Source organism: Chelonoidis abingdonii, chromosome 2, assembly GCF_003597395.2.
Source record: "Chelonoidis abingdonii isolate Lonesome George chromosome 2, CheloAbing_2.0, whole genome shotgun sequence".
In the NCBI taxonomy this organism is placed as follows: domain Eukaryota; kingdom Metazoa; phylum Chordata; order Testudines; family Testudinidae; genus Chelonoidis; species Chelonoidis abingdonii.
In genome coordinates, this window is record NC_133770.1 from 300946049 (window position 1) to 300971472 (window position 25424).

The window sequence follows — 25424 nt, forward strand, 5'->3', positions numbered from 1 at the left end:
CTCTCTATTCATGATTCTCTGCATTAACGTGACATACACAGGCTACTGCTTAAAAGAAAATATGAATAAACAGCCTTATTCAAAAGAGATACAATTTAAACATTCCAGCAACCACACATGTAAATACAAAAAACCCAAACAATAACAGCCTTTGTTTTGCTACCTTGTTACTCACAACTTGGAAACTGAAGAAATTAGAAGCTTGAAGACAGAAGATCCCTCTCACAGCTGAGAGCGCAGACAGGACCAGACCCAAACATTCCCTCTCTGAGCTTTGAAAAATCCGGTTTCCTGATTGGTCCTCTGGTCAGGTGTTTGGTTCCCTTTGTTAACCCTTTACAGGTGAAAGAAACATTAACTCTTAGCTATCTGTTTATGACAAGCCCAGTGTCCTGTCTCCTGACAGTGGCCAATGCCAGGTGCCCCAGGGGGAATGAACAGAACAGGGAATTGTCAAGTGATCCACCCCGTCGCCCATTCCCAGCTTCTGGCAAACAGAGGCCAGGGACACCGTTCCTGCCTAGCCTGGCTAAAAGCCTTGATAGACCTGACCTCCAGGAACTTCTCTAGGTCTTTCCTGAACCCTGTTCTACTTTCAGCCTCACAACATCCCCTGGCAGTGAGTTCCACAGGTTGACTGTGCATTGGGTGAAGAAATTCTGCCTTAGGTTTGTTTTAAACCTGCTGCCTGTTCATTTAATTGGGTGACCCCTGGCTCTTGCGTTATGAGAAGGGGTGAATCACACTCCCCTATTTGCTTTCTCCTCACCAGCCGTGATTTTCTAGACCCCTGTCATATCTCCCCTTAGTTGTCTCTTTTCCAAGTTGAACAGTTCAAGTCCTTTTCATTTTCCCTCAAATGCAGCTGTTCTATCCCCCACATCACCACGTTGCCTTTCTCTGAACCTCTTGTGCTGCTGGCAGAGCAGGTCCCAGTTCCAGCCAAGGTCCCCTTGTCCCAAGGGAACCCCGACGAATACATCGCTGGAGCCGCCCTGGTCCCTGAGTGTTACTATTGTTCAGATGGGTGCCATGACTCTAAGCACGTGGGTCGTCTTCAGCCTGTTTGCAATAGGGGTGAGTTGCTGCCAGCATCAATCTCACGGGTAACGTCGGTATCCCTGAGTGCAAGGGAACATCTAAGCCGTTGGATTGGGAGACTCTGTGACCCTGTAACTCACCAGGCAGGAGAGAGACACTAACCAGTGTGACATGCTGGCTCCAGTGGGAGGTGTCACGTCCTGCCCCACGGGGAAGGGCCCATCAATACCTCCTGTGCCCCCCATTAAGCTGAGTCATGCAAATGGTTTCCTCCCATCAGCTGAGTTTGCAGCTCAGAGCACATGGGTGGAGGGGGATAAAACCCCCCAGATGGAGGGAAATGATGCTCTGCTTGGACTCTGGAGGGGCAGGTTTCTAGGCAGAAGCAGGAGATCCCCAGTGCTCAGCCTGGGTCAGCCCGAAAGGACGTATGGAGCTTGCATGTGATAGACACTTCTATTCCCTTTGGAAACTTGTGACTGTAACTCCGGTGTGTATCTGTGGTTCCCTGCTGGCCTCGCCAAGAACCCTGCTGTTTCCTTTCCCCATGCTGGGGCTGGACCGGCCGCGGGAGGCCCGGCGAGAAGGGGCGGCGGGGCCGGGGGTGGGAGGCCGGCCAGGAGGGGCGGCGGGCCCGAGGATGCCGGCGAGAGGGAAGGGGGCCGGGCCCAGCCCGTTCTGGACGCTCGGCCTCGCCGTGTCCTTGCGGGCGGGCCTGTCCCGTCGCAGGGATTTAAGGGACGAGCCGGGGGCCGGCTGCGCAGTGAGCCCCGCAGATCTCTCCGTGCGCAGCCATGGGCCGCCGAGCCAGCTCTGGAAGCGCCCGCCCAGCGCCGCCTCTCGGCTGCCTCCCGTCGGGGGCCGCCCGCAGCTCACGGCCCCGCCCCGGCGCTGGCCCCGGCCCCGCCGCCGCCGCCCGACCGCTGCCCTACGAAGCCATCCCGCGCAGCGGCCGCAACGCCTGGCTCAGCCTGTACCGCCTGTGGCGGAGCAACAGCTTCCAGCGCTTCCACCTGGTCATGCAGCGCAACTTCCAGCGCCTCGGGCCCATCTACAGGTGCGGCCCGCGGCCGCCGGACTCCTGGGTTCTCCGGCGGGAGGGGCCCGCCGGCGGCTGCTCAGGGAGCGCTCGCGGGTTTCCCCCGCACCAAGCAGCGCCCTGCCCGCTTGAAGGGGACCTGGGCCGCCCAGGCAGGGCCCCCGGCCGGCTGTCCTACTAGTGGGGTGAGACCCCATCGTGGGTGTCTGCCGGCCCTGCTGGATCAGCCCTTGCGGGGGCCTCCAGGGTGCCCTGCCCCGGATCTAAATGCAGCTGCTGCTCCAGGAGCCAAAGGATCAGCCCGGGTGGTCCGGCGCGAGTGGGCTGTGACACTGGCTCACTGGCCAGGAGCACTGACTGATCCACACCGTTGGAGTGGCGAAGCTCCGTCAGCCCGTCTGTGCCCCCAGGTTCAGGGCTGCATTTCCCTCCAGCTTTCCTGGTTCCCCTCACCCCCGCTGTTGAGATGTCCCAGGGGGGGCTCCCACACTCCCCTCTAAGAGGACCAGTCCCTCTTCCATTCAGAGCCATGGGCATGAACATGCCCAGCAGGGCCAGCCCTGGAACTACCCTGCAGCAGGAGGTCAGAGTCAGACACCCACCAGGATAACACCCAACCATCTGTCTCTGAGCAGACAGGGAACATCAACTCTCAGCTTCGGGCCTGAGCTGGCAGCTGCTGGTCAGGAGGCAGAGCCTCACCCAAGCAGTTGCTGGAACCTTTGCCTGTGCAATATGCTCCCAGAGCTTGAAGAGGCAAGGAGTGGCTGGGAAGTGGCTAGGGGCTGCAGGGATGGCTACCTCTATGCACATTGCCACTCCGAGGCATCTACCGGTGGCACAGGATCAAGCCTAGAAGCCCCTTTACAGAACGAAGCAGTAGAAGACGCCAAGTGACATGGCGACTACTGCTCCACAGCCACTACTCTCCCCTGGATTACCCCGGGGGAGGCCCCTGTCCAGCACAGCGGGCGCCTGCCCACAGTGCCTGGCACCTGGGGGAGCGTGCTGAGCCCTGTGGGAGAGGGACTCTCTGGAACAGGCTGCGTCTGGAACAGTGGACCTGGACCCCAGGGGACCTGTGGGGCCTCAGGCTGCGATTGGCGCTAGGCCTTGCAGCTGGTTTAGGAAGTGACCCCCACCCTGGTGCCCTGGGGGCTTGGGTGTCGGTACCAGCAGCTGGGGAGGGGTGGGAATCCCGGCTGGCTGGTTTTCAATCCTGAAGGCCTCGTGCCCAAAGCAGGGAGGGAGACCCCACCCTGGCTGGCTCTGGGAGAGTGCCCAGTACTGTGTCTCCTACAGGCGCCTCCTTTTGGGGACCTCGAGGGAAGACGTTGTGGACCAGTGGATCAGGTGCTTGCGGGCTGGCTCGCACGCGCACAGCGTGCGTGCACCTAGGAGAGGCAGGAGAAAAATGCATTTCCGAGGCTCTAGTTAGGGCGATCTGGAGCCACCAGGCTCGTCTCAGCCGAGAACTACGTGAGAGCGCGAGCACCTGTCTTCTAGGGGGTGCAATGTCTGACAGGTTTGAATTGATCCCATACCCGGTGCCTGTTCAGAGCGGTATATGGGGACTGGGCATAGCGAGAGTACATGCAGTCAGCCTGACACTTGTGCAGCTCTCTCCCCACAGGGAGACCATAGGCACCTACAGCGTATGGTCACTCGTCATAGAGCTGTGCTGGAGCGATGTGTGCCTCGCGCGCACTCCAGTCTCTTGCTCAGTCCGATTGGACTTATCCCACGGCGCTGCACATAGCAGACCACCACCCCATCGGAGGCAGTTGCAGTCCCTTGAGTATATCGCCTTGTCGCACGAACCGCACAGTCTCGCATATGCCACCAGTAAGCTCCGCGGCCTCTCTGTTCGCGTCTCGAGTGGTGAGGAGTCCTCGCGACATCCGGCGACGACGAAGAATGTCGTTTGCCAGGTGCACATCATGGCCTGTGGTACGGGCTGTGGGTGAGGGGAAGGGCAGTTGCTGAGGTTGCAGGACAGAGGGGAGGAGTGCAAGGCCAGGGCAGGGGAGAGGAGAGGAGTGGGTGGAGTCGGGGGTGCTTGCCAGGACAGATGGAAGGGGCGGGCTGGTGGGAGCCGCGAGGGATATCTTCGAGACAGCTATCTGCGTGCCGATCAGCGCTCATTGGTCGAAGCTGCTACTACATGGTCATGGCTCTAGCACAATTTCATCGTGGAGGGGGGGAGGGGTCTCTCATACGCTTCCCCGCCTGGGCGTGAGGCACTCCTGGTCTAATCACCATGCACTGGCAGACCGCTAATGGGCCTTGCGCTCTGTGCGCACGCCTCGGCCATCAGAGGAGTAGCTGATATGGAATAGCGAGCACTTGCTTGGCGAGGCCCCTGATGAGGCGGTAGAAGTCCGGTGGTGCGCAGACCCGCTACTCTCAAGACACGCAGGGAGAGAACGCATCACATCTGACACAGGAGGGGCATGGTGGTGGGGTAGTGTGAGTTCTGTGTGTTTCAGACGCTGCGCTGTGTGTGAATTGAGAGATAAGTGAGGGGGCGACACGTACGGGGCTCTCTGGCTCCACTCGTTCAGTCTTGCCCCCACGGAATGGACCCCTTCTGCGATGGCACCGTCACTGGTGTGGCTCATTAGGAGTTCTGTATTCTACCCGCGCTCCCTGTTCTCATAGCTAGCCCCTTGTTTTCCTTGCGTCCTTCGCGCACCAAACCCTCCTACATAGACTTGCGCTCTCTGACAGACTCGCGACGCAGTTCACGTTTGAACCCCTCGACTAGCTTACCGCAAAGCCCCCGGCGTGCACGTGACCCTAGTGCTTCCCCATGAATGCCAACCCGCCCTGTTGCGATGCGTCTCATTCAATTCTTGCGGAGTAGCCGTTTATGCTTGGGGAAGACTTCTCGATGTTTGGGAATGTGGCCCCCTCATCTCTCTGGGTTGTCACGAACATGGCGCGCAGCGCATGCTTGCTTATTGACAGTACCGTCGAGACAGGAGTCAGACATCCGGCGCTCGCAGCGCGTTTGTGAAGACCTCCCCTCTGCCCCCTGCCGACTCGCTGGCTACACCACAGTGCTTTCACCCCCTGAGCGCCGCCGCCCCCTCGCATCTGCAAGTCTCCCCTGGCAGTGGCTCAATTTGCGAAGTAGAAGCGTAGTCGCAGCTCTCCGCGTCATGTCTATTCCGTGACTCATGCGCGCATGCTGGCGCCGAGGCCGTGAGGGGCAGGCACGAGAGGACGGTGAGCTACACGCGGGGGACTGAGCTTTGTATGCTCATTCTCTTTTACCACTCCTGCTTCGTATAAATCTTTTTTAAAGGTTCCCCAGCCATAAAAGCCAAGCAGTACGGATATCTAATTGAAGGAAGATGGAGGTAGAGGACAAGGGGACCAGAGAAGGCCTGAAGATTTGATTCCCCTGTGCAGTTTACGGTCACCACCCACCAGGTTCGTACGTCTCGGGCGCAGTGGGCAACTTTTTTCATCTCCGGCTGCTGGCCTCGCCCCGCATGAAGCCTGGGCCATCTGGTGCTTTAGCGTGAGAACGGAGCTTTGGTGGACTGGCCACAGCCATGGCGGGGGCGGCTCCGCTCCCCCCGGAGCCAGGTGGCTACTTTCTGGGCTCTGACAGTAACTGTGCTCCCATGTGTGTGGTTGTCGCGCTCGTGTGGCGTTGCCACGCAGACGAGAAGGGGGCCGGGCGCTCCAGCGCTCACCCCAGCAACCCGCCTTCGTACCCCCGCAGCGTGACAGGAGAACACTCTCCTGTGAAAGGGTCTGGATGGGCGCTCAGGTCGGGGACCAGGTGAAGGGGCTTGATGACACACACGTCTGGGCGAGTTCTGCATGCCCCAGCAGTGGAATAAAAAGACCAAGGCTCGTCACTCAGTCACAGAGCAGTCTTCTGGCCAGGCATGGATGCTAGACGCCTCGCTGGGAAGCAGCTCAAGTGCACATGAGGTGGACCCGATGGCGCCCTGTAGTCCATATCTTACCAAGCGAAGCTGCGGGGAGCGTGGCGCGTGATCAGCCTTCGCGGGCACCGAAATTGGCTGCCCTTCCTCAATTGCAGGTCAGTGGGTCCCGGGAGAGCAACTTTGTCGCGCCTCATTGCACCGGCGCGTATCAGCTAAATACGCCGCTGCTCGCTCACCAGTGACCTCGTACGGTGACCTGTTCCCGCTTCACCCTTGGAGGGTAGAGTGGAGGCGGGAGCTAGCCGAGGTCATCCGAGGCACCCAGGGTTTCCGTGCTGCGCGCGGACGCGCGAGGGGCTTGCGGAACCTCGAGCAGAAGCAGGAAGAGAGGTAAGGGGAGAAGGGAGAGAAACGTGAGAGAGAGAGCTGGGCGCGGAAGTGAGAGAGACGCGCGCGAGGTGCCCGTGGGGAGATGGCGCAGGGCCCTGCCCATGCTGGTGCTGGAGTCACGGCAAATATGCTGCCGCCCTGATGCTGGGGGCTGCTGCTCTCTCAGCGTGCTGATCGAGCACGTAGGACGGGTCCAGGCGTCGCGCTCGCTTCGACGGTACTTCTGGGTTCCACCCCAGCAGGTGTGCGACGAGGAGCTGCACGAGGGGACCAGTGGGCGTGCGTCCAGCTCGCACAGTCTCTACTCTATATAGTCAGAGACCAGGCCCAGGAAAAACCCCTAGTAAACTGCCCCGCCCCAGGCAAGGTTGGAAGTGATCTCTCCTCTAGCCCCCTGGGCCACGGGCCCTTGTGGCAGTGAGACCTCAGGCACCTCCTGGTATATTGCCCTCATAAGCCCCTAGGCGATGAGCGGAGAGTGTGTAGCTGTTGATGATTCTGGACTCTCGCGCTCGCAGCCGATAGAGGTGACGCAAGTGGCAGGTCAGCCCCTGGCAAGTCTCTGACATTGGTTGTTGGTGCGGCTAGGGCCCTGAACACATGTGGGGAGCAAGGAGACATCAGGGGGAGGAGGGGAGTGGCCTAGTACATTACCGCCCCGGCATCGCTCGAGGGAACTACTCGTGGGTTCTCGCTCGTCCACCTCACCCTGTCAGCTTTGGGCATCTAGGGCCGGTGTGCTGCAGTGCGTTCTGGTCGTAGGTGCGTGGTTTGATTAGAGCCGGGCCGCCGTTGAGCGTGACTTAGAGATGTGTCGAGGGTGACTCTCGTAGTGCATATCTCACTGTAGACTCTTGCGCCTTCCCTCCGGCCAGGCAAGCCATCTACGCCCTGTACGGGGGAGCGCCTGGGGGCTTCACTGGGAGGAAAGCGCGCCACAATCCTGGGAGTGTTAGTGCAGACAGAGAAGGGGTTGTCATCGTAGGCGCGGTGTCGTGATGGATCTACTGGGTGTGGATGGACCATAGCTGCACCAGGCTCTGAGCACTTACACACGATGGAGTCCTTCATCCGCCCCGGGGCCTCCATGGTCTAGTGGTAATAGCAGCAGTGGGAAACTGTGGCATTTGGTGCGCTGGAGACTGCTGTGTTCAACCCAAGCTTTCGTGTTGTTGCCGAGGCCCTGGGACCACTCGGGACCAGAGGCAGTGGTCTGGGTGGGGTTACGGTGCCATCCTTCAAGCATCGGTGAGCTCCGATGGGGTAGGGGTGCCATGGGCTCCACAGCTTGCTGGGTTCTTCCTCGGACCGCCCAAATTCAATACGCGAAGTGGCAGTTCCGGCCCCGGCGCTGGCCCCGGCCCCCGCCGCCGCCGCCCGACCGCTGCCCTACGAAGCCATCCCGCGCAGCGGCCGCAACGCCTGGCTCAGCCTGTACCGCCTGTGGCGGAGCAACAGCTTCCAGCGCTTCCACCTGGTCATGCAGCGCAACTTCCAGCGCCTCGGGCCCATCTACAGGTGCGGCCCGCGGGCCGCCGGACTCCTGGGTTCTCCGGCGGGGAGGGGCCCGCCCGGCGGCTGCTCAGGGAGCGCTCGCGGGTTTCCCCCGCACCAAGCAGCGCCCTGCCCGCTTGAAGGGGACCTGGGCCCGCCCAGGCAGGGCCCCCCGGCCGGCTGGTCCTACTAGTGGGGGTGAGACCCCATCGTGGGTGTCTGCCGGCCCTGCTGGATCAGCCCTTTGCGGGGGCCTCCAGGGTGCCCTGCCCCGGATCTAAATGCAGCTGCTGCTCCAGGAGCCAAAGGATCAGCCCGGGCTGGTCCCCGGGCGCGAGTGGGGCTGTGACACTGGGCTCACTGGGCCAGGAGGCACTGGACTGATCCACACCGTTGGAGATGGCGAAGCTCCGTCAGCCCGTCTGTGCCCCCAGGTTCAGGGCTGCATTTCCCTCCAGCTTTCCTGGGTTTCCCCTCACCCCCCGCCTGTTGAGATGTCCCCAGGGAGGGGGCTCCCAGCACTCCCCTCTAGAGGGACCAGTCCCTCTTCCATTCAGAGCCATGGGCATGACATGCCCAGCAGGGCCAGCCCCTGGAACTCCCTGCAGCAGGAGGTCAGAGTCAGACACCCACAGGATAAACCCACAACCATCTGTCTCTGGAGACAGGGGGAACAATCAACTCTCATGCTTCGGGGCCTGAGCTGGCAGCTGCTGGGGTCAGGAGGCAGAGCACTACCCAGCAGTGCTGGGAATCCTTTGCCCTGTGCAATGCTCCCAGAGCTTGGGAAGAGGCAAGGAGTGGCTGGGAAGTGCTAGGGGCTGGCAGAGGATTGGTCCATCTCTATGGCACTTGCCTGCGGGCTCTGGGTGGCACAGGCTCCGCCTGCACATAGAAGCTCCTTTACCAGGAGAAGCAGCTGCTGGCACCCGAGAGCCTTGGGGAATCTGTCACAGTCACTCTCTCCCCTGGATTACCCCGGGGGAGGCCCCTGTCCCAGCACAGCCGGGCGCCTGCCCACCCAGTGCCTGGCCCTGGGGTAGCGTGCTGAGCCCTGTGGGGAGAGGGACTCTCTGGAACAGGCTGCGTCTGGAACAGTGGACCTGGACCCCAGGGGGACCCGTGTGGGGCCTCAGGCTGCGATTGGCGCTAGGCCTTGCAGCTGGGTTAGGAAGTGACCCCCACCCTGGTGCCCATGGGGGCTGGGGTGGTACCAGCAGCTGGGAGAGGGGTGGGAATCCCGGCTGGCTGGATTTTCAATCCTGAAGGCCTCGTGCCCCAAAGCAGGGAGGGGAGACCCCACCCTGGCTGGCTCTGGGGAGAGTTGCCCAGTACTGTGCTCAGGCCCCTTGGACCCAGGGAGGCGTGTGACCTGCTCCTCTCCCAAAGGCCCTGCTTGCACGGGTGGGGCAGCTGGGGCCCAGGCTGTGCCAACCTCAGAGCACCCGCTTCCAGGGCTCAGTCTGGGCTTACCGGGCTGGGGTATGGGCAGTGGGGACCGAGCTGAGGCTAGGGCTCTTCCCCACAGGGAGACCATAGGCACCTACAACTGTGTCAACGTGCTGCTGCCCCGAGACGCGGCCCAGCTCTTCCAGTCTGAGGGGATCTTCCCACGGCGCATGGGCATTGAGTCCTGGATCGCCCACCGCCAGCTCCGCAACCACAAGTGCGGCATCTTCCTGCTGTAAGGGCCGCCGCTCGGCGGGGGGCAGCCTGGGACGTTGGGGAGGGGAGGGGCAGTGCATGAGGTGCAGGACAGAGGGAGGAGGGCAAGGCCAGGGGCAGGGGGAGAGGAGAGGAGTGGGGGTGAGGTGCAGGACAGATGGAAGAGGGTGTGACGAAGTGGGACTGTTTTTAATGTTTCCCCTGAATACTAGGGGGGGAGGGGCTCAGTTCCTGGCTGACCCTCTGTCTCCTGGCAACTAATGGCCAGGCCCTTCCCCCTGCAAGGGGGATGATAAAGGTGTGGGAGACAGAGAGATCAGGTGACCTCCTGGCCCAGGAAAGAGACAAAGGCCAGACAGGAGGGGCTGGAGGGGGTTTCAGTCTGGAGCTGGCTGTGGATGAGGAGTGAGGGCAGACGTAGGGGTCTGGCTCACTGCCCCCCAGAATGGACCCGGCCGAGGGGTCTGGTTCGCTGTATCTACAAGCTCTGTTTTAGACCCTGTTCCTGTCATCGAATAAACCTCTGTGTTACTGGCTGAGAGTCACGTCTGACTGCAAAGTGGGGGTGCAGGAGCCTGTGGCTTCCCCAGGACCCCGCTGGGGTGGGCTCGCTGTGGGAAGCACACGGAGGGGCAGAGGATGCTGAATGCTCCAAGGAGAGACCCAGGAGGTGAAGCCGTGTGAGCTTCTTGCCCTGCAGACAGTCTGCTCCAAGGGAGAGGAGGCTCCCCAAAGTCCTGCCTGGCTTTGTGAGGAGCAGTTCCAGAGCATCGTGACAGAGGGCAGGGGCAAGGCCTGGGGCAGGAGGAGAGGAAAGGGTGTGAGAGGAATGGAGGAGACCAGGGACAGAGGGAGGGGAGGGGTAGTCCCGGCCCAGGGGAACTTTTCATCCCCCTGGGCATCGCCCATGAGCTAGCATCTGCTTAGGTGAGAACGGAGCTGGTGACTGGCCACAGCCATGCGGGGGGGCTCCGCTCCCTGGAGCCAGGTGGCATGTCCTGGCTCTGACAGTAACTGTGCTCCCATGGGTGCCCCTTTGCTGCAGACGGAGGGGGCCAGGCGCTCAGCGCTCACCCCCAGCCCCTCCTGCCCCCGGAGCTGACAGGGAATCTCCTGAGGCTGGGGGCAGTGCAGGGCTGATGACACACACGCTGGGCAGTTCTGATGCCCCCAGCAGAAGACAGTGTCACTCATCAGCTCTCCTGCCCACAGGAATGGAGAGGAGTGGCGCTCGGACCGCCTGATCCTCAACAAGGAGGTGATCAGCCCTGCGGGCACCCGGAAATTCCTGCCCTTCCTCAATGCAGTGGCCCAGGACTTTGTCACCCTCATGCACCGGCGCATCAGCAAGAATACGCGCTGCTCGCTCACCATTGACCTCTACGGTGACCTGTTCCGCTTCACCCTGGAGGGTAGGTGGAGGCGGGGAGCTGCGGGTCATGCCGAGGCCCCAGGTCCTCGCCCCAGGGCCCTGGGGGTCGTGGCATCAGAGCAATGCCCGTGGGAGATGCAAAGCCCTGCCCCTGTTGGGTCACCATTGCTGCCCCCTGCTGGGCTCTGCCTGGCTTGTCCCTGGGTCCAGGCTCGCTGGTGGCGACGAAGCTGGGACCAGGAGGGCTGCGTCCCCACATCCTACTCCATTTAGACAAACCAGGCCCAGAAACCCCTAGTAAACTGCCCCTGCACCAGGCAAAGGTTGGAGTGAGCTCTCCTCTGCCCCTGCCACGGCCCTGCCTGCCTCCCATAGCCCAGCCAGACGGATATAGCTGTTGATGGCCCCCACGTGAGCCAGGGCAGGTCAGCCCCCTGGCAAGTCTCTGACATGGTGTTGGTGCGGAGGGGCCCTGAACACACTGGTGGGGAGCAAGGGACAATCAGGGGGAGGAGGGAGTGGCCTAGTACTTACCCGCCCCATCCAGGACACCTGGGTTCGATTCCTGGCTCTGCTCTGCCGTGCTGCATGCTTGGGGGCAGGTTGATCCCGGCCCCTGAGCTGTACATGGAGATGCTGATCCATTCACGGTTCCCCTCCCTCCGGCCAGCAAGCAGCTACGCCCTGTACGGGGAGCGCCTGGGGCTCCTGGAGGAAAGCCCCAACGCGGAGTCACAGAGGTTTATCAGCGCCGTGGAGACCATGCTGCGGACCACCTTGCCACTGCTCTTCATCCCCCCGGGCCTCATGCGCTGGGTCAACACCAAGCTGTGGAGGGACCACATCGAGGCCTGGGACACCATCTTCAAGCATGGTGAGCCCGGGGGCAGAGGACACCCACCGCCATACGAAGGAGTGGGGCATCCCGGCAGGGTCTCCTGCAACAGGCCTCAGGGTGCCACAGCAGGGGATGCTCTCCTGGCGATGTCCGGCCCTTCCCTGGACAGCCACACACAGTACAGGTTGGCATGTTGCCTCTTAGCAATGAGCTCGCACCCCGGGCCACACAGCCTCATCCCCCCGCAGTGCCAGGCTGGGGCACTGTGCCCAGCGCTGGTGCAATGAAAGACTCCCCTGCAGCGCTCCCTGCAGCATGCAGGATTTTCCTTGCGGGTCTGCCCAGGATCTGCCCACCTGAGATGTAACCAGCTCCCAGCAGCAGAACAAATGCAAGCCCATCTCCAAAGCACCTCCCTGAGTCCGGCTGTCTTGCAGCTGCAGGAGCACCATGGGGCTTGCATGTCACCGCCTTTAGCAAACTCTCCATGGCTCCTTGCTCCCCCACACTCTTCTTCCTCCTTCCTGGGGCAGAAATGGCCAGTGGGGAGAGCCTCAGAACTTGAGCCAGGACTCCTGGGTTCCATTCCTGGTTCTGGGAGATTGGGGGGGGGGGGCGCTGGGAGCCAGGACTCCTGGGTGCTGTCTGGGGCTCTGGAGTTGTGGGATTCTAGACACTTGCCCTCTCAGTTCCCCTGCTCTAAAGGGAGAAGCCCTCATTTTCCTCAGGGTTTCTGAGGCTCCGGAGGCTGGTCCTGGCCTGCTGTGCCCCCCTGGGGCTCAGGTTTGTTTCCTGCCCTGGGGCTGGGCTGAGGGGGGATTGGGACCCTGGCTGGGAGGAGTCGCTCACTGCCCCATGCTCGTCCCCCAGCTGATAAGTGTATCCAGAACATCTACCAGGAGTTCTGCTTGGGGCAGCCCCGGAAGTATTCGGGGATCATGGCGGAGCTGCTCATGCAGGCGGAGCTGCCGCTGGACTCCATCAAGGCCAACATCACTGAGTTCACCGCGGGCGGCGTGGACACCGTGAGTGCCTGGCGCCTTCCCCTCTGGCAGGCTGGCTGCAACCTCAGGCCAGTTCCCTGGCAGAGCCGTGGTTGGGGAGTGCAGGCAGCCCAGCCCACCCTCCCCGAGCACTGGCCCTTCGCTGGCCTGGGCCCCGGCTCACAGCTCCTGGGCGTCCAGTGCTCACAGCTGCAGCCAGCTTCTCCTGAGCTATGGGGCTCCCGCTTGGGCCAGCCTGGGGCCCTGAGGAGAAGGTCCCTGTAGAACTGAGGGGGGATTCCTGCCTTGCCACAGGTCCCCACAGGGTTCCTGAGCTACCTATGGACAGGAACTTGTTCCTTCTCGCCACCTCTGGGACTCTAGTCCTCCCTCTAGGTTCAGTTCCCGTGGGGCCCTGTTGGCTTCATCCCTGCTCAGGTCTGGGACTCTCCGGGGAGAGAACGGCCTGTTAGTGAGGGCCCTGGTGTCCTTCCCAGTCAGCTTGGCGAAGGTACCGCCAGGGCTGCGTCGAGGTGGGCAGGGCAGGCCTCAGCCCTGGGGTGGGCCGGTTAGAGACTCTCACGAGCAGCCAGCGCAGCAGTGACTAAATCCTGGGGGCCCTGGAGAAACCAGAGACCGGTTTGGGGAACATCGCTAGACTCAGGCCAGAGACTCGCAGCTAATACTCATGGGGGGTGTGTGTGTGAACCAGACCCCCAGTGGGAGGGAGCAGGAATGGCTGAGGGACCAAGGGGGCAGCAAACAGGCCCTGATTCAGCAACGGGCACAGTGTGTCTGGGGGTTGCATAGGCAGAGAGCTCCCATCAGTGGGGTTCTGCAGGTTCCCCCTCAACTCAGGGTACCTGGATCCTGCATGGAGGTGGCCATGCTGGAGGATGCTCATGGGAGAGCTGGAGGGGCCAGGGGGAAGCACCTGCATGAATGAGTCTGTTGTGACCAAGGGGGGTTGAACCCCATGGAGGGAGCGGGGTGATTTGGGGGGAACAGGTCTGGAGTGCAGAGAATGGGGCAGGAGGGCAGAGCAGAGGAAGGTGGAGGCTGCATCTCCGAGAACACAACTCAGACCAACCAGGCCGTGGATGTTCCAGTGGCTGATAACTCTGGGTTGGCCAGTGCAGCCGCAACCCTCCCACCCGGGCCCCTGGGGCGTCCAGTGAGACGCCGCTGTGGCTGTGCCCAGTGTGCTGTGCCCCCGGGTTAGGCGCGGGGGTGGGCCGGCTCTGACTGTCCCCTCTGGCTCAGACTGCCATGCCACTGCTCTTCACCCTCTTCGAGCTGGCCCGCAACCCCAGCGTCCAGACGGCCATTCGCCGGGAGATCGCCGAGGCCGAGTCGCAGGGGCCACGGGAGCTCTCCAAGGTGCTGAACTCCATGCCCCTGCTCAAGAGCGCCCTCAAGGAGACCCTGAGGTGAGGGCCGAGGGCACAGGGGCCCATGCGGAGCTGCCCCTGGAGGGGTGGGGGAAAGAGGGGTGAACTTTGCTGCCTGGGGCTCCAAGGGCAACTGCTCCATCCAGCCAGGCACTGGGGCTGAGCTAAAACACCTGTCTGTGCCTGCGCATCGGTCCAGGGATGCTGGGAACGTGAATCTCCGGGTGCAGGACTTGTGGGGTGGGGGAAGCCCAGCCCAGCGGCCCCTACAGCAGTGGGATCTGGCCAGGCATGAGCCAGGAGAGGCTGTGGGCGTGGCACACACTGCGTGGCACAGATGCTGGCGGATGTGGAGGGCAGCCGAAAGCAGGGAACGCTGGCTCCATGGGGTTCAAAGCTAAGCAGCAGCGGTGGGTGAATGAAGGGCAGCGGAGTGACATGGGGTCTTCCAGGGGCCATTTGGCCTGAGCCGTGTCAGGCCGGCTGCCTAGATGGTGACGAGGGGGGTGAAGGGGACGGCCAGTTCACAGTGTGCCTCTATTGGCAGGCTCTACCCCGTGGGCATAACGGTCCAGCGCTACCCAACCAAAGACGTGGTGCTCCAGAACTACTGCGTGCCAGCTGGGGTGAGTCCCTGCTCCTCTGCCCCCACCCCCATTCTCTGCAGTTGGGAGGTGCCCCCAGGATGAGGGGGTGCTCACTGGCCTGGGGGTCAGGCTGGCTGCTCAGATGCCCATGCAGATCACAAAGTGGGAGCTCCTACTCTGTGCTTAGAAGAGCATTGGGGGGTCTGGAAGGGAACATCACACCCCAGGCCCTATCCACAGCACTGCACAACTGCCCTGGCACACAATGGGCTTCTCTCTCTGCCTCCTGAAGCTGCAGGGAGCGGCCACGACTGGGCACCGAACTGCCCCACAGTGTACGCAGGGCACAGCAGGGGACCAAGCCCTTCTGCATCAGTATTTCCTGACTTGCCACAAAAAATCCCGGGATTTGATAAAACCACTATTCACATTTTACTCATTTTTTTTTTTTAACCTAAATGTTGACTTTTTTGGGACCCAGTATTTCACAGGGGAAGCAGACGGGGCCAAGCTGAAGGGCTGGTGGGGTCAGCAGGGGGCTCTCTCTGCTGGGGATGCCAGTACTCTTGGGGTGCAGCCTTCTGACCCCCTCCACCTTCCTTGCCCAGTGGGGGAGTGAGACAGGCAGGGAGGGGAAGCTCCCTTAACAGCCACAGGGCGTTTACCCTCTCCCCGCTGCTCTTGGTTTTCGGTTTTCCCTGGTACTTGCAGGGAAATGAGAGAACTCCAACCCCAGAGGCCTCATGGCCACAAGGGCCCTGGTCTGTGTCAGCGCGGGCTGGGGAGGGAGGTCACCGCCTGACTTCGGCTGGACAAAGCAGCAGCCGTTGAAACGATGGCGGTATAAACCGATCAGCTCCCCTTATGCAAGCGAGCTTACATCTGATTGGGGCAGCCACCCCGCTCTGTACGGCTCCCCTCTGCTGCCCCACAGACCCTGTGCCAGGTGGGGCTGTACGCCATGGGCCGGAGCCCCGAGGTGTTCAGCAACCCCGAGCGCTACGACCCCCTGCGCTGGCTGAGCAAGGAGGATAACAGCTTCAAGGCCCTGGCCTTTGGCTTCGGGGCCCGGCAGTGCATTGGCCGCCGCTTGGCAGAGACCGAAATGATGCTGTTCCTCATGCACGTGAGTCGGGGAGCAGCTGTGGGGAGAGGTGGCAGGGCAGGGAGCCAGGCGGGGGGGCAGGCCCATGGGGGGCAGGCCCATGGGGGGCAGGGCAGAGAGCCAGGCGGGGGGGCAGGCCCACGGGGGGCAGGGCAGAGAGCCAGGCGGGGGGGCAGGCCCACGGGGGGCAGGCCTGGGGCAGGCCCGAGGCCAGGGGCTCTCATCGTACATTGGCCAAACTTCACACAACTCCATTTGTTTGTTGCCACTTCAAGAAAAGGCGAAAGTGTTTGTCACTCTGTGACCTTCCCACACAGCTCGGCCACCGTCCCCTGCTGTCCCGGCCCTGGGCTCCCCTCAGCTCGGCACTGTGTGCCTCAGGCCTGACTCCCAGCCCCTTACCTATCCCCGGGCTCCCCACTGCTCTTCTCCTTAGCCCACAGCCAGGTTATTTAGGAGCTTGGATTCTTCTTCCATCTGACCTGGACAGAGCAGGGCACGCAGCCCTTTCAGTCCGAGTCAGGAGCGATGGGCAGAAAGGAGCCAGTAAATGCTCCCGTGCGATCCCCTCCCAGCCCCACACCCTGCACATCTGGGTCTCCCAGCCCGCCCCTGCTGAGTCTCAGACTCACTGGCCAAATCCCAGCCCCAGCTGCTCCGGTGTCACACCAGCTGCCCCGTCCTGTTTCCTTTCAGGTCCTGCGGAACTTCCGGATCGACACGGTGTCCAAGGCAGATATTAAAACCGTCTTTGGGTTCATCCTCATGCCCGAGAAGCCGCCTCTGCTCACGTTTCGGCCCATCGACTGAGCCCCTCACCCCGGCTCTCCACCTGCTCCTTCCGCACTCTGGGCATGGGGGACGGGAGGAGGAATCCAGCAGCAAGGGAGGGGAGAGGAGCTGTGCTAGCGAGACAAATGCCCCTTCAAGGCAGGGCATCTAGCTGGCAGCTTCTCCCCTCCCCTCCCCGGACATGCCAGGGCAGCCTGGTACAGAGAACAGCCACCCCCACCTTGTAACACAGAAGTAGGTGCAGACCCCAGAGCCTAGGGGCCCACCCATGGATCCCAGCCGCATGCTAGGATTTGTAGCCACTATGGGCTACAGAACGTGGTTGGAGGGTGGTCGAGGGCCAAAGATCAGCCACCTCTGTCCTAAGGGCAGCCAGTGCCCGTTTGCCCATCTGCCGCCAGGGGAAGGGGTCTCCTTCTCCGGAGAGACCCAGCGCGGGCAGGAGACCCCACCAGCGGGTGGAACCATAAAGCCATGGGACGGGGCGGGAGAAGGAGGAAAGTTCTGTTGGGAGAGGACATCCCTCACTTCACGTCAGTGGGCTGAAGCCAGCAAGGTGGCCACCGTTTCCGTCTAGTCCAGCTGGATGTGGGAGGGAGGCTGCCCTTAATAAAGATGGCTGCCAACTCCCACGCGTCTTGTATGAAGTTGAAGCTGTGCCACAGGCAACGTGGGTCAGGGGGCTGGACGGGACACAGGGACTGTGAGCAGCAGCAGAGACTCTGGGAAAGGGGGAGGAGGAAGATGCAGATTTGCAGGGTGCAGGGGATGTTGAGTGCAAGTGGAGGCTGAGGGGTACAGGGGTGGGGGAGGGAAGCTCCGGGGAGGGAGGGAGGGCTGGCGGCGGAGTACAGGGGGATGCGGAGGGAGGCAGGGGTTGCAGGCGGAGTTCGGGTGCGGAGGAGGGAGACTGGGCTTTCAGGGGAGGGTGGGGCAGGGGCTGACAGGAAGCTGAGGGTGCAGGGGCAATGGGGAGGGAGGCTGAGAGGGCTGCAGGAGAGTGAGGGCAGGGGGGAGGTGCAGGCGCCATGATGGGGGGGAAATGGAGGGGATCAGATATCAGCTCCCCCAGCCTGTGTGGGTGGGGGAAAGGGCGGCTCCTCTGAGCAGCCAGAGAAAGGCCATGTTACAGCATCAGCAGCTCTCAGTAACGGATCTTGAGTCCTAGGATTTGCTGCCTGCAGGAGGTACTGTCATGAAGCCATGATTCGCACCCAGGACTTTCAGGGCTGGCCAGGCAGGCTGAGCTCTGCGCAAGAGCAGCTGGGCTGAGGACGAAGCCCTACCCTCCCATGAGCCCTGTCGGGGTGTGACCCTATAGCAGAGAGAAGTGCCTGGAAGCAGGAGTGGAGGGCTGCTGAGACCCACCCACGGAGGAGCCCTGGGGCAGCAGGAAGCAGAGAAGTGAAGACTGTGCTTGGAAGTGGCTGGTTGCCCCCAGGTCGGGAGTGAGGGAGTCTCCAGCTGGGAGAGACGCCTGGAGCAGTGTGTGCATTGAAATTTGATATTTCAACCCAAAATTCTCACCCGCTGCCCAGCAGAGGAATGGAGAGGAGTTAAAAAGGCAAAAGACAGACCCCAAACATCACTGGACGCTGTTAAGTCACGATTTTTTGGGCCAAGCTCCCAATTTGTGAGGATCAGACTCATGGTTTTTGATCGCTGGGGGCTGGTGGTTCTGACACAGGGCCCAGGCCTCGTCCTGCTGCCCCGTCTCAGGCCGTGCGAACACTCTGGGCTGTAGGGCAGGGGTCCCCAAACTTCTCAGGGCCTTGCCCTCCCTCACCCCGGCTTCCCCGATGCCACAGCCCCGGGGGAGGGGCATGGATGGGGGGAAGGGGGCTGGGGCTGGGGCTGCAGCTGGCGCTGGGAACAGAGCTAAGGCTGGGAGTGTGGTTGGGGTCAGGGCTGGAGCGGAGCTGGGAGTGGAGCAGGGCTGGGTGGTGCCCCCTCCCCACGCCCCATGGGGGCTGGCGAGGCCCCGCTGCACCCCCCTCCCGAACATTTCTCTGCACCCCCTGGGGGGCTCACCCACAGTTTAGGGTTCTCTGCTGTAGAGCAGGTGACAGCCTGAGCCCCGGTGGCCAATGCTGCCAGCCCTCTCCCTGCTCAGCTGCAGCATCACTTCTCTCCTGGGCCTATCCTACCTGCACCAGGCAGTTATCTGCTATCCTGAGGCTGTAATATAAGGATTTTCTCCCTTTGTTAAACTGATCATCCATTTGACTAAGGCTGAGGTGGGTGAATTTGGCAACCTTGGCTTGGTGGATGTATAGAAATAATAATTCTGGGTTTGGGTTTCTTATCTCTTAGTGCTTATTCTTATTAGAGCAGCACATAGGGGACCCCTAGTGACATCAGGCCCCAAAGAACTGGGTTTTAAGAACTGGTGTTCATTAGAATGAGCGCGTCATGCCATGCCAGTGACTGAAAGGGAGTGGGAGACGGAGTCATTAGCCTAAAACAGGGTTGCGCACGATACATTTCCTTCCTGGGTGGGGGTTAACAGCAAGTTCTAACTAGAAAATATTCTTCTTTCTTCCCCTGGGCATTAATCGTAATGCACCAATGGCTGGCTGGCTGCAGGCGTTATGGTGAAAAAAGGACAAATGCGTAAGGCATGCTAAAGGCAGACTTCAAGTTGCTTCACTGAAAGCTCTTTTTCTAATGTAATTGACCATAAAGGCTGCTCTGGTCAAACGTAGCTGGTTAGTGTAGAGCAATGCTGGAGCTGCACCGCCATAGGAATTCAGCAAAGACACTGCTAGGGTCCCATCAGCGGAGTTAATCCCCCTCCCCGAGGGGTGGTGGCTAGGCTGATGGAAGAATTTTTATGCTCACCTAGCACTGTCTACACCCGGGGCTGGGTCGGTTTAGCTACATCGCTCTGGAATGTGGATTTCCCCACTCCCGACAGGCACAGCACTACTGCTGGAAACTCCTTGTGTAGAGCAGAACTTACTCTGCCAGATGGCTTTTCCCTGCGCTGAATACGCTGCAGCAGGGTTAGGTTTCATTGTACCGCTTGCATGTGCGAGAGGTGGTTTGCTGTGGAACCTACACTGCCCTGGCATTCAGGCCATTGCTGAGTCTTCGATAGTTTGCTTACGGCTGACTAATAACTCTGAAAGCACAATAACCAACTGACCACACTGGCCCTGGGCTAGGCGCCAATAGAAGATGGAACTCCCCGTTTCCCTGTTCCCCGGGGAGGAGGCCCTTCAGAACAGGACGACTTAGTGAGCTGTAGCGCATGACAGGGCCTCGGAAAGCTGCCTGAGACTTGTCTGCACAGGACGTTATTTGAGAAGAGCAGGGCCTGAATAACTCCCTGTGTGGACAAACCCCCAGGGCCAAACCCAGAGCTCCTGGCCTGCACAAACAAGTGTGGGCTGGTGGGGGGGGGTTTGAATAGCAGGGTTAGTAAGTATTACTGGTCTTTAGCACATGCTACTTGGCAAAAGAACTCGGCATAATTCATAATCTGACCTGCTAGCCAGGTTGTGCCACCAGTATTTTAGGTAACCACTTGACTGCGTGACTGCAATGATGTTTACATAAGCGTGTGACTTCATGTACATGGCTAAGTGCCTCGGTGCCTTGGCCTCCATTAGCCATTTGGATCAGTCAAGAGCCAGCGTAGGCAGGGTTGCGTTGCCTCTCTGTGACCTAGGAGGGCAGTTAATGACCCCAGACAATGCTACTAATTCTGTTAGCAAGAGGACAGGGCTGTAGCGCATTGATCTTCTAACGGCCAAGGAGGGACACGGCCAACTAATGAGTGATCTCCTGTCTGACAGTGCACAGGGAGCATAACCCAGAACAACTGAGGTTAGCACCAGGAATGCAACTTTTATTGTACAACCTATTGGAACTGCAGAGTAAACAACAAAGGGGTTTAAACTGCTGTTTTGCATCCAAAGTAAGAAAGTCTGAGGATGCAGAGCCAATATTCTGCTGATTAAAGCTTAACGTTTGGAGAAATGACCTCAGCTGAGCATCCACCAGCCAAACGCCATGACAGAATGATGCGTTATGATCAGCGCTCATCATATGAAAGTCTCTCTCAATTGGTTTGGTCTGTCTATGGTAAGGTTTGCACATATGAAACAATACTAGGAAAACGTGACTTCGGTAGCGTGCGCTATGCGGCCACAGCAGGTACATACAGCTGCACTGATGGAGTTTCCGTTTGTCATTATCCCTTGCAACTCTACGCAGCCTCTCTTGGACGTCATAGATATCGAACGTAAAGTGAACGTACCCGGAGTTCTGTCCCATTTCCAACATTGAAGTCTTGTAGTCAACTCCAAATAATACAATACTTTGTGCGGCTGGATGTGGTCAGATCTCTTCTTTCTGGACCCTCTTGCAGCTCAGTGTATGTAGTTCAAGGTTGCTCTGAATTTCCTTATCAGGGCCCCTCTTGTGACTCTCCAGACACTTGTCACCCCCTATCCCTGCCATGTTTTCTTTTTAAGGCTGCTCGTAGCCCTGGGCATGGCTGGCTGAGCCTCATGGAAGTGGGAGGGTCACCAGTCTGCAGGGCAGGGTGCTGGGGGGCAGGCTTACAAGTCCAGTTTCCTTTGCCATGTTATGAATCATGCTCCATGAGCTGGGAAAGCAGCTACATTAGCGATATAACATTGATTTAAGCCTGAAATTAAAACTAGCCTAGCAGGGAGCTGTGTGAATCGGGCTCATGCTTAGGGATCTAGCAAAATCTTGCCCTGGTTTGAGGGGAACCTTAGAAAACAGAGCTCCTGTGGTGGTCACCTGCTACTTTCCCCAACTGGGTCCATTTTCTGCTGGCCAAGCCGGGCTCCTGCTCTCTCCTGGCCCTGCTCTCGGACTAGAACTCTGACTTTTTGCAGTGGGGTTGCAGATTTATCGGGCCCAGGATTTTAGCAGCTGAATATCCCAGGCCCAAGACAGCTACAACAGCAGTGCTAGACCTGGGGGAGGTACTGGATGTTGCCGTCTGAATGGAAATTCCACAAGGGGAAGAAAAAGGAAGCAAAACTCACCAGAGCGAATGCAAGAAACAGAACAAAACATCCCCCTGGGACTCCCCATCGCCAGCCCTCTGATCCCTGCCTATGGCTCTTGCTTCTCTCAGCATAAGTGACTGGCTACCTTCCTGTGGCTACCAGTTACCACCTAGGGAAAGGGGAGGGTGCAGTTCTTCCCTGCGTTTGGGCTGGGTCTACAGCACAATGGTTTGTCAGCATGGCTGTGTTGGATGGCAGGGGAGGGTGGGGAATCACACTCCCTGGCTGGCATAGCTGGGCCAGGAAAGCCCCCAATGTAGACACAACTATGCTCACAGAAAAGTGTGTCTGTCGGCAGAGCTAATGTTGGGCAGGCAGGGGGTGGTAGTGTAACAATGCCTGCCATGACTCCAGGGCGTCAGTGCCAGGCGCAGTGCAGCCCCACAATGGCTGTGAGTTCTGTGTTCGATTTCACCATCCAGTTACCAGGTGTGAGCTCCTCAGCCCCACAACAGCCTAACCAGGGAGTCACAGACAGGCCCGTGGGCGACCCCCTCTGTCCTGCCACCTGTGTGATAGCCGGGCCCTTCCCCCAAGGATACAGCAACAGTCAGGTTACTCCCTGTCCCAAAGGACCCATCCTCACCCCAGGGCCCCTGCGCTTCAGCTCTCACACCAAAGCCCCCGCTTGTAGCCAGCCCTATAATAAAACCATAGACAGATTGATTGCATGGGAAAGGGAAACGTGTGAGTTATTGACAAGGTCAACACTGGCAGATTACATACACACATGAGCATTAACTGTAGGTTTTGAAAGTGAATAGAAGTTTCTATGTTCAGCAAGCTCTACACGTCCTTTAGGTCTAACCCAGGCCGAGCACTGGGGATCTCTTGCTTATGCCTTGAAACCTGCCCCTTCCCCCGAGTCCAAGCAGCAATGAGATTCAGTTTCTCCCTGTCAGGGGTATTTATCCCCCCACCCCCCGTGTGCTCTGAGCTGTGAACTCAGCTGTTGGGACGAAACCACTTGCATGACGTCATGGGGGTGGGGATAGCAGAGCAAAAAAGGCTTTTGTCCTCTCTGTTTCACACTGGTCTGGCTGGTGTCCATGGGCCAGCCCTGTGGGGCAGGACATAACGCCTTCCTCTGGAGAGCAGCACGTCACACTGCTTAATGTTGCTCTCCTGCCTGGCGAGTTATAGGGTCACGGAGGGTCACATGCTCAATAGGGGATACAGATGTTAGATATGCCAGCAGCAACTCACGAGCAAGCCACACAGGCTAAACACAAAGCATGTTCCTGGACTCCTGTTGGAACAATTCTACCAGGCAGCTGAGCCAGCCACATATTTGTCAGTGCTGAGTTGATACATGACACCTTGGCATGAGCTGGCACCTGGTCTCCCAATGTCACAGTTACTAGGCCAGGGGCTCTCAAACTGGGGGTCGGGACCCCTCAGGGGGTCGCAAGGTTATTACATGGAGGGTCGCGAACTGTCAGCCTCCACCCCAAAGCCCGCTTTGCCTCCAGCATTTATGACGGTGTCAAATATATAAAAAAGTGTTTTTAATTTATTGGGGGGGTCGCACTCAGAGGCTTGCTGCGTGAAAGGGGTCACCAGTGCAAAAGTCTGAGAACCACTGTACTAAGCCAAAAGAAAAAAACTCTCCCTGTCCGCATACACAGCTCTACCCTGGGGCTACACGGGCAGAGCACTTGGAATAGAGCCAGGCCTTAGCGGGACAGAAATGCAGGATATTGCTGGGAAATGCTGATTTTAAAAATGGTATTTCAGTGGTAACTTGCTCTCTGCATGTACCTGGCTGGTGTGTGTATCTTTTGAACAATGGAAAACTGTCCTTTCAAAATGTTAACTCCCTCAGCACACATACACCTCAGACCTGGCCATATCTGTGGGGTCTTTCTAGCAGTTGCAGAGAGTAAAGGGCTACACTAAAATATCGCTTCTGCCAACGTAACGTGCCCGCTACATAATAACCTCACTTCCAGGAGAGGCGTAGAGTCGCGGCCGATTTCGTTAGGTCGACGCAGTGTCAGTGAAGACGCTGCCTTGTTTACATCGACTGTTGCTGGCTTTCAGATGCCACCTTGCAATGCCCCACACTGACAGTTCATAGAATCATAGACAAATCATAGGTTATCAGGGTTGGAAGGGACCTCAGGAGGTATCTAGTCCAACCCCCTGCTCAAAGCAGGACCAATCCCCAACTAAATCATCCCAGCCAGGGCTTTGTCAAGCCTGACCTTAAAAATCTCTAAGGAAGAAGATTCCATCACCTCCCTAGGGAACCCAGTCCAGTGCTTTACCACCCTCCTAGGGAACTAGTGTTTCCTAACAGCCAACCTAGACCTCCCCCACTGCAACTTGAGACCATTGCTCCTTGTTCTGTCATCTGCCACCACTGAGAACAGCCCATCTCCATCCTCTTTGGAACCCCCCTTCAGGTAGCTGAAAGCAGCTATCAAATCCCCCCTCATTCTTCTCTTCTGCAGACTAAACAAGCCCAGTTCCCTCAGCCTCTCCTTGTAAGTCATGTGCTTCAGCCCCCTAATCATTTTTGTTGCCCTCCGCTGGACTCTCTCCAATTTGTCCACATCCCTTCTGTAGTGCGGGGACCAAAACAGGACGCAGTACTCCAGGTGTGGCCTCACCAGTGCTGAATAGTGAGGAATAAACACAGTTCAATCAGTGCAAGTGCTCCTGGTGAGGACATGCACCATTGACATAGGAGCAAAGTATAGACACGCACACAAGCGCTATAATTATTGCAGTGGCGGTACGCCAACCTAAGTGAGGGCAATTCAATGTTGTAGTGTAGACATGTCCTCAGGTGTCTAATGTGGAGATGGACTGACACACAGAGCTGGATGAATAACCAAAAACATGAATTTACAAATAAGAGGTAGACAAAATACCAAAATATCCCCAATAAATGTCATTTACAATGAACTGCTTGATCAGTTTCACTCATTACAAATGGATCTCTCAAAACTGGGTGACTGGGCAACAAAATGGGAGATAAAGTTCAGTGTTGATAAATGCAAAGTGATGCACGTTGGAAAACATGATCCCAACTCTACATATAAAATGGTGGGGTCTGAATCAGCTGTTACCACTCAAGAAAGATCTTGAAGTCACTGTGGAGAGTTCTCTGGAAACATCCACTCACTGTGCAGCGGCAGCCAAATAAGGTAACAGAATGTTGGGAATCACCAAGAAAGGGATAGATAAGAGGACAGAAAATATCATGTTGCCTCTATATAAATCCATGGCACACCCACATCTTGAATACTGCGTGCAGATGTGGTCACCCCATCTCAGAAAAGATATATTGAAATTTGAAAAGATTCAGAAAAGGGCAACAAAAATTATTAGGGGTATGGAATGGCTTCCGTATGAGGAGAAATTAATAAGACTGGGACTTTTCAGCTTGGAAAAGAGGTGACTAAGGGAGGATATGATAGAGGTCTATAAAATGGTGTGGAGAAAGTAAATAAGGAAGTGTTATTTACTCCTTCTCATAACATAAGAACAAGGGGCACCAAATGAAATTAATAGGTAGCAGGTTTAAAACACATGAAAGTATTTTTTCTCACAACACACTGTCAACCTGTGGAACTCCTTGCCAGAGGGTGTTGTGAAGGCCAAGACTGTAACAGGGTTAAAAAAAGAAAACGAGGTTACTTACCTCTGTAACTGTTGTTCTTCGAGATGTGTTGCTCATATCCATTCCAGTCAGGTGTGTGCGCGCCGCGTGCACAGCCGTCGGAGAAACTTTTCTACCCTAGCAACACTCGGCGGGTC

At 58.6% G+C, this 25424-nt stretch overlaps 2 protein-coding genes across 2 annotated transcripts in view; one reads left to right on the top strand and one right to left on the bottom strand.

Moving 5' to 3' along the window:
• Positions 1 to 25424, bottom strand: part of SLC52A2 (solute carrier family 52 member 2) — a 397658-nt gene that overhangs the window by 177727 nt on the left and 194507 nt on the right. The gene's annotated exons all lie outside the window — the stretch shown is intronic.
• LOC116833743 (cytochrome P450 11B, mitochondrial-like) lies at positions 7759 to 17117 on the top strand. Its single transcript, XM_032795428.2, has 9 exons — positions 7759 to 7896; positions 9401 to 9556; positions 10750 to 10949; positions 11580 to 11783; positions 12618 to 12772; positions 13994 to 14160; positions 14669 to 14747; positions 15643 to 15834; positions 16510 to 17117. The coding sequence occupies exons 1-9, from the start codon at positions 7859 to 7861 to the stop codon at positions 16621 to 16623; spliced, it is 1305 nt and encodes a 434-aa protein (XP_032651319.2). The 5' UTR covers positions 7759 to 7858; the 3' UTR covers positions 16624 to 17117.